This window comes from Orcinus orca, chromosome 9 (assembly GCF_937001465.1).
Source record: "Orcinus orca chromosome 9, mOrcOrc1.1, whole genome shotgun sequence".
NCBI lineage: Eukaryota > Metazoa > Chordata > Mammalia > Artiodactyla > Delphinidae > Orcinus > Orcinus orca.
In genome coordinates, this window is record NC_064567.1 from 47497251 (window position 1) to 47512187 (window position 14937).

Genomic DNA, 14937 nt, shown 5'->3' on the forward strand with positions numbered 1-14937 from the left:
TCTATAGAACGTAATAAATGATAAAAACAAAAGAACAGAACACCCTTCCTAACCCTTCTAGGCTTTCGTAATTCTTAGAAATTTGAGTTTCTGCATCTCTGTTTCTAGACTTAAGGAAAGACAAAGTTATTTCTGAAGAGCCATCTAGTTCAATAAAAACAAACAGGCTGAGAGAGAGGTGGTAGAGGAGGGAAGGGAAGAAGCTGCCTTTGAACACGAGAGTCTTGCAAATCACAGCCCATCTGCACCACTAACAAGTCACGGGCCAGACAGTGAAGACCTGTGGACAGTCCCGTCACCGGGAGTATTTGATCATACATATAAACTGATGAAGCCTGACAAAGCAGTAGCTGGTGCAAGTCAGAGGGTTAGGACTGCAGGATCAAGGGCCCTATTTTTTTGCCCTGTTGGTGAGTTTGGGAAAGTTGCTCCCTCTCCCACGCCCCTTCATCTCTATCTGTAAAATGTGGGTTGTAATAATAACCTGTCTGAAAAAACTCTTAGGGTATTTACTAATAAGAGCGATAATAAAATACTTGTAGGGCTTCCCTGGTGTCACAGTGGTTGAGAGTCCGCCTGCCGATGCAGGGGATGCGGGTTCGGACCCCGGTCCAGGAAGATCCCACGTGCCGCGGAGCGGCTGGTCCCGTGAGCCATGGCCGCTGAGCCTGCGCTTCCGGAGCCTGTGCTCCGCAACGGGAGAGGCCACAACAGTGAGAGGCCCGCGTACAGCAAAAAAAAAAATACTTGTAAAATTTAACTGCCATAGAAATGCTCAATTATACGAGCCAGTTTTGCCTGTGCAGTCAGTTTCTCTTCTGATATCATTTAAAACATGTTCATGGGCGTATTATTTCTTTCACGATGCCAGGGAGACAGTGGCTTGAGTGAAATATTTCTAGCCTGAGAAAGCCAACAGGAAATGCTTCAATTGCCCTGCTAGGGTTTATGAAACTCTTGCACTTACATGCTTTCATTGGATCACAATAAGCCTGTGAAATAGACTGGGCAGATAAAATCATTCCCATTTAATAGAAAAAGAAACTGAAGCCCAGAAGTGTTTACCAACTTGCTCAAGGTCATCTGGCCAGGCTAGAGTTCAAGTTTCCTTACTCCTTGCACTCTTTCTAATTTACCACACTACCTCTCAAGACGGGACAGAATGGAAATTAATTGATGGATTATCATTATTATTTATTTATGATCACATTTGCTGAGCACTTGTATTTCCACACATTATCTTATTTAATTTCCCAATTATGAAGCAGGTACTATTTCTTAAGGAAACCTTCACTGACCAGCTCAGTCCAGAAAGAGAGCTCCTTCTGCTAAAGCCACATAGCATTTTTCCTTACAATGCTCATTTGATATATATGATGGACAGTCCTCTATTTTAGCTAAGTTTTCACACACACACTGTGATGTCCTCGAAAACAGTAATCATATCAATCTTCGCACCTCCACAGCACTCAGAACAGTGCAGTGTGCATTACAGATGCTCAATTAACATCTGTTGCTTGAGTAATTACAGGTATGTGATGTTAAAAAATCCTTACATGGAGCCAAGTTTCATAGTAATAAATATTTCACATTCCAGAAAACAAGAAGTCAGAGCTCTCCAATTATTTGAGTGAACACTACATTAGCGGATTACATTCCTGCTTACCATTATTTTAAGCCTCAGCTATACTTTAGAAATATAAATTTTCAAGGTGTAGAATTTGCCAGTGGAAATCATCCTATTCTGTAGAACAAGTATCTCACATGAGGCTGATCTGATCACCCAAAGCGTCTTTGCCTGATGGTTCCTTACCTGATAACATATTGTCTGTTTTTATTGAGGGAAACTTCAAAGTCATTTCATGCTTGTGCCTATGAATCATCAGATGGTCCTCTGTTGGGAAGCGCTGTCAAACAAATAGAAAAAAAGGGAGAGGGGAGAGGAGCCATTCAGTTTTGTAATATATATTTCACCATCATAGAGAAAAAGATTCATTCAGCACTGCAAACGTGACAAGGAAAACAAAAAATTAGTTCTGAAAAAGTGTGAAAGCATGGTAAGTAAAATGACAAATTATTTTACGCAACCACATATGCATTCATGTCAAACTTTGGAAAAGAACTACACGTCACGCTTAATTATTTGCCATATATATCTACAGATGTACCCCATGACATTTGCATAGTATGTTTCTGTTTATGAAGACCTTGCACACTGATTATCTCATTAATTATAATTATACATATGATTTATAGTAACAGCAAATTATTTTGAGTGTTCTATACTCCATGCAGTGTAGTAAACCAACACTTTATTTTTAATTTTCAGGGAATGATATTATGGTTGTCAAAAATGCTGTGCCCAAATATTTTCAGCTGTCTGGCTTCTGGTCATATGGTGGAATTGGATTTCCTGGCCCTCTTGTGGTTGGGTGGGGCCGTGTGAGTAGTTCTACCCATTGAGTCATGAATGGAAGTGACATGTCATCCAGATGTGAGCATCTATTTCTTGGGGCAAGACCCTCTCCCTTTTAGCAAAGAGATTCACAGTACAAAAAATAGTGGCCCCTCAATCATCCTAAATCTCTGAAGAATTACGAAGAGCATCTCTGAATTCTGAAGGATTATGAAAAATATCCTGCCAATCTATAACTGAAATGTACGCTTGGGCAACTGAAATAAGCCTTTGTTGTGTCAAGTCACTGAAGCTTTGAACTAATTTGTTATTGCAGCAGATCCCAGCCTATCCTGACTCAGACTGGTATGTTTTAATAACTGAACTTAACAGAGTATCTGCTTTATCAAAGTCAAATGAAAATTCAACAAAAGACAATAAAGTCTGCTGAATATTTCCGAATCTTTGACAATCTAGAAAATCTCTCAGAGCGTCCCAGCTCCTCAGGCTAGCCATTATAAATTTCAATTACCATTGTATATTAAGGTAGAAATCTTTTCTGCAAACAGCATAATTTGTATTCACGGGAATGAGGGGATTCACTGGGCTAAATCCTTTGGAATATTCTAAAAGTAGTTCTTCAAATAAATATCACTTATTTCTTTGTCATTTGTATAACATAAATTGGAGAGTACAGAAGGTGCAACACATGGTGATCATGCCAGATTTCTGAATACACAGAAGTCTTCATGACATGTGGGTTTTTCCTGCAGGATCATCTGGTCCTCTATAACACTATAGTAGAATGACTGCATCAAATAAGTGACACTACCATATGTGGCTTAGACACAGAGGTTAAATTTCGTAGTTTTTCTGTCAAAAGCCTTATTATAATTCTTTTCTGTAATATATACCAAAAAACAACATGGGAATAGCCTTCATTTGCAGTCATTTTGTTAGCCATTTTTGGCTCCATAAAATAATAACCTAAAATAGAATATAAACAAGAACACTTATTATATACTACTAATAATCTCCATGATATCTCATATTAATTATAATTACCTTCCAAATGAGACAATACAGGATATCTGTGATTTTTTTTTTTTATTTGGTAGGAAAATAGCAAATTGTAAATAACCAAAAGGTACAGTCTGCAATAGATACAGAGCTGAGAGAGGCCACTGGAACTTAAAATGAGGTAAATGCAGAGGGCAAAGGAACAGTGAAGTTAACATTGGACTTTGTGAGATCAGAAAGAGCAAGAGAAGCTTGTTTCTCCTCACTTTTGGGACAAAGCTAACTTATAAGGAGCCGTAACACACACACACACACACACACACACACACACACACACACACACACACACAACCTCCCAGGTATTATAGGCCATTCCTAATAGAGCAAAGGTTCTTTCCAATGAGGGAAAAAGGGGGTGGGAGGGGAATCCATCCATCACCTCCAACACAGCGCAAGCACACATAATTCATATTTACTCCCCTTTCCAATTCCCAGCCATCCTTTCTTCTCCATGCAGGTCCCAGGCTATGGAACATCGCTCAAGTAAATGCCATGATGGACTGATTCCCTAACACCCCACCAGGAGACCCCTGGAATCACTGGCCAACCACCATACTTTCTCAATTCTAATACCTCTTCAATTGAAAGATGCTCATATTTTTATAATAGCTTATCAAGAAAAAGAAACACTTCCACATTAAATAGAGACATCAAGTTTTAGATATATCTTTACATTTAAATTTAGTGGGGGTTGAAGGAAGAGGCTTGGAATTTTACCTTAAAACCAAGAAACTATGTAAATTCTCAAGTCTCATGTTTCTCCAAACCTTTCCTCAGTTCACCCAGCCTTCTCAAGGAAATGACCTGCTCCTTCACTGAAGTTCAAGGTCATTTGAAATGCACCCCTTCAACATTTATTATCACCTCCATCTCAGAATTTACATTAACTTCATAGGTCCTATTTCCATTCCCTCCTGTCTCTGAGGAATGAGCATCGCCCCCACCCCTCCACAGGATCCTCTACACCCCTGTAGTCTGGGGAAGGGCACTCCAGCTGTGGTCCTTCAAGCCAGCATGCTCACTCCTCCTTGCCCTTGACTAAATCCAGCCTGGCGAGCCTTGACTTGATATATGTATACGTATAGCTGATTCACTTTGTTATAAAGCAGAAACTAACATACCACTGTGAAGCAATTTTACTCCAATAAAGATGTTAAAAAAAAAAACCTTTTCTCAAGCTGCTTCCTTCTCAGGCTACCATTATATCACTCTGCTTCCCGTCACTCCCTAGCACTCTTGAAAGGCTCCTCTATGCTGGCTACCTCCACTTCCTCACTACCCACTCACTCAATCTGGCCCCCACCCCGACTCGTCTCTCATAGGTCGCCGGCAAACAGCCAACTGCCAAACCCAACAGCCCCTGCTCAGGCCTCTCGCTGTGCCAGCTCTAGCAGCGTCTGACACCAGTGACCACACGTCTGTAGCATTTATTTATTTATACCCTGCCTGATTCCAAAAAGGAGAAAAGATGGCTTAGAGCAATACCTAAAATATAGAATGGGGGAGCATCACTTAGAAGTAGGTGATTCCCAAGAGGGAAAGGATCCAAAAAGAAACAAGGCTAAAGCCAAAATGCAAGTCACTGGGCAGTCACTCTCAACCGGGGGCAATTTGGCCCCCAAGGGGACATTTAGTAATGCCTGGAAACATTTCTGGTTTTCGCCACTGGGGAGCGCTACTGGGATCTAACACATAGAGGTCAGGGATGCTGCTAAGCCTCCTATAATGCACAGGGAAGCCCCACACACATACACAACAAAGAATTATTCAGCCCCAAATATTGGTAGTGCCAAGCTTGGGAAATTCTGCCACACAGTCCAATGTCCTCTGTGCACTTCTTTTCTCTCTGACTTATCCAAATGCTGGATGCGGCTAAATACCCCTTTCTTAAAGGCTCTCCTCTACCATCATTCACAATCCTGGACTCTCCTGGAACCCTAACTTGCCATGAACCCTCTCTGGCCTTTGCTAAGTGTCTTGAGGATCCCTTTCCCTTAAATGCCCCTTCCACAGAGACACCCCCATTATCCTCCCCAAGTAAAGTAAATCCCCCTAGGATGGTCTTCAGGGTGGCCTGTGCTCTTCCTTCATGGAAAACTGCAATTCATTAATTAACTGATGAATTGCTCATGTGGTTCCACATGTAATGCCTAGGCTAGAAGTTCCGTGAAGGCAGGGATACATGTGTTTTATGCACAGAGCAGGCCCCTCAAAAATGTGCTGAGTGACTCAAATTGAATAAAACTTAATGTCACATTTTTACAGCCAAAGCAAAGCAAACTGCTCAAGTTATTGGATTCTTTCTGGCTATTGAGACTCCCCCTTAAGGAAACTAAGTGGAAACCAGTTTTAACTTAGATAAGGCAATTTTCTGCATTCACAATGGAGAGTCCTGGTCTAGCAGAACTTTTCCCAGTACTTCAACCTATCTGTGTCTTCCCAGTGTTTCCTATTTCAAAAGGACCTCCACAACCAGCTTGCCAAAATATAGTTGAAATTCAAAATAATATTCTCTACTGCTTTCCTTATTTATTAGGTAAAAACCAACATTCATATAAAAGCCCCTGGAGAATCTGCCAGAACACAAGCAAAGGAGGCTGGTTTCTCAGCTGGTGGCTGATGTCAACAGCGGCATCGCGAGGCAATAACATTTCATGTTTCCATGACATAGTCCCTCGAGGAAGCTTCCAGAACCCTCCTCAAACTCTCTGGGGAGATACAATGAAAAGGGTCCTTAATGGACATCACCTCTCACTGACTCCCAGACATTGCTCTACGCTGTGCTGCCAACCCCACAACATAAACAGGCAAGAGAGTGGGGCTTGATCCCACCTGAAACTACTGGGCACTTCAGAGAAAGAGAGCATAACTACCCACATGCCTGTGCTCTGAGTTCTAAGCTTGTCCTTTAGCCCATAAAATGAAGATCTTGGCATGAGAGCACCATGTGTGGTCATTTTCCAATGACTGGAACTTGGAGATATCCAAAGGGTCAAGTGTAGAAAAAGTCACCATCCTGTTCCAAAGGAAAAATGTCAAATTCTGATTTTAGATGATGGATGTTTCCAGTTTCTTTCAGAGATGGGTTCTAGTACAATGGTAGCAGCGGTCACCATAGCAACAGTGGGCGTCAATTGAACACAACGTGCAGGTCCTTTACTAAACACTCCACACACAGTACCTCATGTAAGCCTCACGTCTAACCCACTTGATGGCAACCATCAGAGGCTAAAAGAGGGTTAACCCAGCATAGCAGGCCAACTTCCTCTCTCAAAGTTTAGATAAATGGAAAAACTATGGGTTCTAGATGAGTCATAGGGGGTTTATTTTACTCAAACGGGAAAACAAAACAAAATCAAATTCAGTCTCTGATGGTGAGCTATTTTACCAGTAATCCAAAGGCCCAGAATTCAAGTGGCTATTGTCAAAAAGAGCACCCTCTTTCCCCCTGTCTGAAATAACAATCCTGAACATCTGGTGGGCAGGATGCGGCTGGCTCGCTTCCAGGGGGAAGTTATGGATGGAAATGGCCAACACTGATGTATTTCAGAGGCTGTGAGGGAAGTAGTTCAAACTAGTCAAAGTGGAAAATGATGATGATGGTGATGGTGATGGTGATGATGATGATGATGGTGATGATGATGGTGATGATGATGGTGATGATGATGGTGATGATGATGGTGATGATGATGATGATGATGGTGATGATGATGATGATGGTGATGATGATGATGATGGTGATGATGATGGTGATGATGATGGTGAGGGGGACTTTGAGAATATCTTGGTGAAGAAGAAAAGCCAACAACAGGCATGACTGCCAAGTGAGAGTTGCCTCACTGTGGGGAAGGTACTGCATCCCCTGCAGGCCAGAGTGGAGGACCCCCCTACACTCACCTGGGAGCAGCCTGGGGCACTGCAGACAAACGGCCTCTCCTGCTCCAAATTCATCTTGGATTCCTCATAAATCTGAAGGGTCAGGGGGAGAGAGGAAGGAAAACAGAAATTCATGAATATCTCCTGCTTCTACCTGAGAAAGGCAATGGCTCGGAGGCCCCTCCTATGCCAATTCCCAAATTAGATGAGAAAAACATAAACATGAACAACAGGTCCTGCCTTGCTCAAGTTTATTAGGCTCTCTGCAGTCCAAGTTCCCACTGTGTTTTCTTGAGTGCATATTTACTGCACTTTGAAGAAAAAATGCCAACAAAATGCAACCAAAAACAATGTCTATTGCAGCAGAAATTCTGCCTGGTGGGTGTTATTATCAGGTAAAACCCCACCTGTGCAAGGCAAAGAGCAAGAGAAGGGTAGTTACTGGGCAATCATCAGTGTGAGGACCAACCCTGAGCATCAGGTCAAATGATTCTCCCATGATCACCCCACTGAGATACAGTATGAACAAGGGACGCAAGGTAGCCCTACAGCCGGCTTAGCAAATGACCCTGGCAGTGAGCCACGGTCTTAAATTCTCTTTCATCTCAGGCATTCGATGATGCCTCAGCAAAAGCTATCCAAGTTGCGCAGAAGTGACGAGAAATCAGCAAATGCAAAAAGCATTACCTTAAATATTTCATTAATTTGGTTTTACAGGCTAATTTGAAATTAAAATCAGATTAAGGCGACTGCCCCTCTGATCTAGATAAGTTGTCTGGAATAAGGTAGTTTTGCAGGGAGAAACCTTATGTTGTGATCTCAGGCATATGTTAAACTATAGTATGGTCTTTTCTTATGCAGGGGTTAGGTTCTAAGGTAAGTTCATTAGGCAAAAATTGAGCGTAATCAAATATCTTTGCAAATCTTCCCCCAAACAGATAAAAGTACAATATTTATGATTGTGTGGTTACTAATCTATACAGTAACATAAATTTTTAAAAAAATATCATAAGGAATACTATACAATTGAAGTTCCACAATTTAAATAGTTTTCTAAATCATACTTTTCTTTTTGCCAGTTTTGAAACTGAGTTTAAATAAGCTCCATGTGCTGCTGGTGGGACACGGCTTCATTATAGAACTAAAACCTACTGTTTTGTCTCTGAAGAAAGGAACTTCTGTGCTTCCTTAAAATTCTCCTTGTAGGTTATTCCAAAGGAGTCTTAAGTCACCTTCACCCTTGAAAGAGGAAACTCTGCTTCACTCATGGAATAGCTACCCTTCATCCAAGAAAACTTTATCATCTTGCAAAAAAAAAAAAAAACCAATTCTAATTTGTACGTCATTACAGCCTTCCCCCAAACACTAATATATCCACATATATTCTTTGGGAAATAGAGGCATACTTTCACTTTTCTGAAACACAAAATGAAAACACTTGCCTTAGATAACACTCCTAGGCAGATATTAAAAACAAATTTTAAAATGTAAACTCTCTTCACATCACTATTCCTCAATTTTCACTAAGTAATGCCCTTTTCACTCTCCATTTGGAATGACTAGTCACCTATCAAGGCAGTAATGTCGAATAATTTTACAGTTTTCCTGTATCAGGCATATTGGTTAAACTTTTTTACTCTATTATATTTAGAAGAAGAAGGAAAAAAATACAAGTATCTTCCGAAGTTTTCCACTTGCCCTTGTCTGAGGAAAGTCATGAGCAACTAAAATGACTTCTCACATCTCATTATTCATGTGATTTTGCCATCACTTATCATAGAGCATCCCTCCTCCCCGCTGTGAATTCTGATGACTTACTTCTAAGCCTCCAAATAAAGAGTGACTTTAAAGCTGAGAAAATGATTTTGATCCAAGATAGAACAAACAGCATAGTAACTGGGTTATTCATTAATATTAAATATGCCTTGTTTTTCTAGTAAACTTTTTAAAACACTTCCCTGGAACTTTTCTGTCTCTGGGTCCATGATCTGCCTGACCATTACCAGGTCACTAAACTGCTTCATGCCTCAATTTCCCCTCCTTTAAATGGGGGTATGAATATCAATCTTCAACTCCTTCATTCCTGTATCACACCAATCAGTTAGGGAGCCATTTCCAAATTATGGAGAAAGGTCTTAAAGGTATTTAAGTGTGTGTGTTTGGAGGTGGGGGGAGGTTTTGTGGACAAGTGTTACTGGAACCTCACTCTAATATTAACTATTCCTCATGTATAATGGAGAAGTTGCTATAAAGTAAGTCTTTCTTGGACATCATTTAACAATTCTGGTTGCTAAAGTAACCAAAGAATGCCAATATTAGTCATATTATTAACCGATATTAAGATTACATGATGGTAAAATGGGAATGTTCCAAGAAAGTTCCATATAAATACATGTATGGTCTACATCTGAAAGAAGTAATTCGTGATAATAATTAAATTAATGTCCAACCGATAGAAGTGGTCAAGATTGGAAGTGCTACTGCTGCAGTTTAAAGGGGATTCATTAATAAGCCAAAGTGAAGAAAGAGACTGACCAAGCCTTGCCACATCAGTATGAGGAGGAAGTATTCTTCTACCATAGTCACAAGTCTATCCCAAACCTGAGTCCACCAAAATGCTGACTTTTCCCATAAATTCAGGCCCTTAATGGTAATAGTTTATCAATTCTGCTTAACGTCAACATGAGCTACCTTATCTTAATTATTGGTTATAATTTGCATACGAACTGCAGCAAATATCATGGAATTATATGATGCTAGTGATAGGAGACTGAACAACGTTCAGTCACAAAAAAAATTTCAGTCATATAGATTTACTCTGTCTTATTGAGCCTTCATAGTCTGGACGCCACACTTAGAGGAATAGGATCAATTAGACAACTACTGAGTCTGCCTTCAAACAGTTTAGAGTTCATTATGTTCAACTGAGTTACCAGTCATTGTATTATTTTATTATTAAAACATATATGAATCTGTATCAATTTATCGCATGCTATGAATCCCATGGACCAAATGCTTTGGCAACATACTATTGGAATAAGTGTCCTGAGGTAAAATGGCAGCTGCTAAAATAAAATACGTTTTAAGTGATGAATAAGGTCTGAGTGGGTGTATATATATGTGTGAACCTCAACTGCTTTATTTTGATGCTCTGCGTTCCCACATTTAGCCCTCTATAAACAGCACACCCTTGCTCATTCCTCCTGTGTGGGTGTTGGGGATAGTTTTACTAAATAGTACCACTCTACCACGCAGGCTTCATTACTTTTATCAACCAGTATGATCTGGTCTGATGTATTAGTCAAGAGCCATGATCTCTTTTTATGGTCTATTATTATGGTTCTTTTCTAGCACACATTGTAATAATTATTCTCTCAAGCAGTCTTCTACTAAAGCCCTGTGTATATTCTTTTATCATCCATCACATGGGGGGCAAATTACTCAGACATGATTTTAGCCAGGCTGTTCTGCATTTGGTCCTCAGAGGTCAGGCCTCATCTTCTCATTTCCCATTCAGTTGTTTTACTAGCTGGGATGTTTTAATGAACCAGGTTTTGCTTGGCAACCGCCATACCCCAAGCTGCACTGCACAGAGCTGCCATAGTAGGCGTTCAATAAATATTTGTGGGATGGATAATGAATCCTGAATCACCACAATAAACCATCTCAAACAGCTTGCTTTTTTCCTACTCCTAAGGCAGTGGTCCTCAAACTTTTCGGCCCACAGCCAAGTTTTCAGCAAGGCAAGAGTTTGTGCAGGCCAATAATTCCACCTGTTCCCAGTTATGACCAGAGAAGAAATCTCACCAGGTTTAATGGAAAAAAAGTCAAAGTTGCTTTTGGTGAAAACAACAGTCTAGTTTTCATTAAATTTCACATGTAAAGGTATGAATTCATTATGAATTCAGTCTGTTAATATTGTCACAGATGCTGAAACCACTGGAGTCCAGTCTATTAACCATGTGTGGACTGTTTATGGCACCCCGAGAGGGCCCTCTGAGTAACACCCAGTGCCCCATATCTTTGGTTAAATACAGTAATAATTGTGGAGGGAGCTGTCTAATCATTTCAGAGTTTCTTTACAAATAGTATCATTTTTTGTTCCTCCTTTTCCAAAGTTTAGCTTCAATGTTCACTTAGAACAAATGCCTCAAGAGTCTAATCTCCCTTCGGAGTTTTGGAAAACAATACAAAACCCTAATAACAAACCCTAATGGTGTATTAAGCGAGTAGAGCTTTTTCGTAGTCGACAAGGAGATGACAGGTTTGATTTACAATTCAAACTAAACTGCCACTGGATTCAGCTGGCCTCTCAATGAGCAAGAATCTCTTTCATTGTTTAGCGTTTGACCCTACAAATTCCTCCTGGTCTAAAATGGGAAATCTTCCACAATGGCTGATGCAATCCATTCAAATGCTTTGCCAGGCATTTAGGTATATACTTGGAATTACTACTTCATGAAGGGCAAACACTGCAAAAAACAAATGCTACAAAAAACTTGGATAGTCTACACAAAATACTGTAAATACGTATTTTCAACTTAAGAGCAACAACTGATCCCAAAGGGAAAAAAACCTACATCATCTGCTTTGCTAGAATCAGCCAACAGTGATGCTTCCCCATCTAAATCATAGTAAGTCATTACCGATTCTTAGTTAACAGCAAACTCCGATCTCAGTGTAATGGCCCAAATTTCCCCCACAAGAGCAAACACATTCATACAGTGATATGGGATTTGGAATAGTAAGACACTAAAAATGTTGTTTTAATCTGAAAATCTGGCATGCACTTTTATCAACACCAAAAGTTCTGGGAACTTCAAAGCCACAACTGTATATATAAATGAGCACTAATAATAATATTGATATCCTCATCAGCTCTGGTATTGTTAATCTGGACATGAATGCATTAGAGATCTGAAAGGGGGCTTGCATTTTAATAGCGATGTTAACAACCTCTGTCAGCCTTTACTGCCCTACAATGAGCGTGGAATGAGTCTTCTTGGCAGGACTCCTGTGAAGCAGATCTTCGCTACCCTGTTGAGCTTACTAGACTGCAGAAAGGGTTCTAGAAGAGGAAACAGGTCCTTCCTAAAATGCCAAGGTTAGCCGACAAACATCTTGAGTTCATCACACTGTGTGAGATTCCAGATCAGTCTTACTTTGTTTCTGGAAGCAAAGATTGTTTATTATCTAAATTAGTTAAGGGTATAGCCAATTTGTACTTCATGTCTCTGAAGAAAAAAAAAAAAAACACCAAATATTTCTCTCAATGTCTTGGTCAGAAACGCAAAGAGCCACACTCAGCAATAGCCCAACACAAATTCAGCAAAAGCACACATTAAAGTATTTTATTCTAAGATGCCTGATTCTACTTTAAAAGCCAGGGTGCAGGGTCATTCTCCCACATGGCTAGCTACTGGAAAGGAATTATATATTTAATCCGAAGGATATGGTACCTTTCACTATTTTATTTGCTCATGTGTGATACAGAGCCATTTTAGTAAAACATGGTAAATAGGACCATTTACAGAGGTATTATTTAAAAAATAATTTTTAAATTATTTTAAAATTCTTTAGAATTATTTTAATATCGTAACTTCAAACAGAAAAATAAACACCCTTGAATCTCAGTCCAAGAAAATCAATTATTTTGTGAGTGGGTCTTAGTATCCATCTCTGCATCTGTGTCTCTCTGTGTCTTTGTTTTTCTGTGTGTATCTTCTCTCTTGAAAACTCTATGTCTCTCTTTTTATATGTCTGTTTCTCTGTGTCTTTGTCTTGTTATGTATGTCTTTGTCTCTCTTTGTCTGTCTGTCTGTCTCTCTCTCTCACACACGCACACACACATACACACACTCATTTTATCAGATGTGCTCTTACTAGCTTTACTGGTAAAAAGATCTAGTAGGCTTGTTTCCTGTTTCAGTGTTATTCTTGAAGTGGGCTGCAGCTAGAATCTGAATTTCATTGGGCTATTATTATTTGCAGCTGTGTGACCTTTTTAACCCCGCTTTTAAAGTGACATTTCAGCCCTCAAGCTTGAAACGCCTTGAATGCTGCAAAGTTTTCAAACTAGAGATTTATACAGGGAACAAGACCAAGGGTGGGACTCTACCTTCTCAGCGAAAATTTCAACAGAACTTGGCGAGAATGGGGGTGTCTTGCTGGGCAGTTTACAGCCAGAACTCTTCCCTGGGAGTCCTCAGCTTTACCCAGACCACTTGCAGCTAAACACTGCCATCCCGTTCAAACCAGAATATCATTGTCCTTAAAAGATGGCCACCATTCACTGGTATCCCCAAACTTCAGAGTCCCACAGCCTGAATCACAGACCTCTTTAGGGTTGTTTCACAGGCTGCATCACGCTTAAGGGACTGTGCAAATGTCCCTTCGAACCAGGCCCATGGTTCCCAGGAGGAAGGATTTCCAAAGAGCTTTTGTCTCTGGAAACTCACAGGGCCTTACTTCCCGGCCCTCACAGGAGAGAGTGCTGGGGGCTCACGTCCTCTCGTGTACTTTAGCAGAGGTTTGTGGTTTTATTTATGTGGCGTTTATACTGTGTATGAAAAAACATTCCAGTGGGATTGGGTTTTCATATGTTAGATTCCTCTGTCTTCTCTCTCTCTTTTTTTTTTTTTGTTTTTGTGTTAAGTTTTCCATATGTTTCTTTGGATATGAGCCCTCTTTTCAAAGTTACTGGCTAATTTCTACTTATGTTTCACACAATACTGTCTCACAGCTTTCCTACCTATGGGTTCAGAAGTTCAGAACATACTTGTTAAGCAACAGTGCTGGACCTTAGAGGTGCAGCGTATTAGTCTCTGCAGGGTATGTGTCTGTGCCCAAGGCCGTATGTCTAAGTCTGTGTTCCTCTTCCTGTTTCCACCTTGCACAATACATTTTTGGCAGGACACACCTCATTTCAATGAAAAGTTTATTTGACATGCATGTGGTTAACAAAACACTAGCTTAGAGATTCTCAGGTTTTGAAGGAAATATTGAATGTAACAAAATTACTTGGCTTGTTTCTAATGAGACTGAACCCAACCTCAGAAGACAGGCTGAAAAGCAAACTCTTCCTTTTACCTACTCCCAATACGAACAAACTGATGAGAAAAGAAAAAAAAAAATTGGAATAAGAGGTGACCAGGGGTTCAGTTGACCTTGTCATCTGTACCTTTCCAGAAAGTCTTCCACTGCAATTTAAAATAATTGCCCTGTGAAACCCTGAGAGGAAAGACTATGATAGCAAAGAAATTAAATGCAAAACCAGGTATATTCTTCATTCTGGTCAAAAGCAGCTTGCCTTTAGAAATTGAATAACTTAGCAGAAGAAAGAAAAAGTTCTTTCTTTCCCTTTTTTGCTCTACTATAGTAAAATTTGACTTTAAAATTGTAACCCGCTCCCAAATGGGACCACTTTGCCTCTGGATACTTTTTAAGACATTTTGAGTGCATTTGGTTTTTAAACTGTTTTCATGTAAAAAGAATATCTTTGAATATTCTGAAAAATTACAACTTTCTAGTCTTGGCTTGCTTTTTATACATTCAAATGATTTTTATTGGCTAGAACTGTTTTCTTG

At 40.0% G+C, this 14937-nt stretch overlaps 1 protein-coding gene across 3 annotated transcripts in view; it reads right to left on the reverse strand.

Moving 5' to 3' along the window:
* The window catches only part of CREB5 (cAMP responsive element binding protein 5), a 412389-nt gene that overhangs the window by 329902 nt on the left and 67550 nt on the right, over positions 1-14937 (reverse strand). For all 3 annotated transcript variants that reach the window (XM_033420592.2, XM_033420593.2, XM_033420594.2), the window contains exons 2-3: positions 7373-7444; positions 1814-1907 (exon numbers count right to left, since the gene is read on the reverse strand). In XM_033420592.2, the coding sequence (XP_033276483.1) occupies positions 1814-1907; positions 7373-7426 (148 nt within the window). In that variant the 5' untranslated portion in view covers positions 7427-7444. The remainder of the gene's footprint in view (positions 1-1813; positions 1908-7372; positions 7445-14937) is intronic.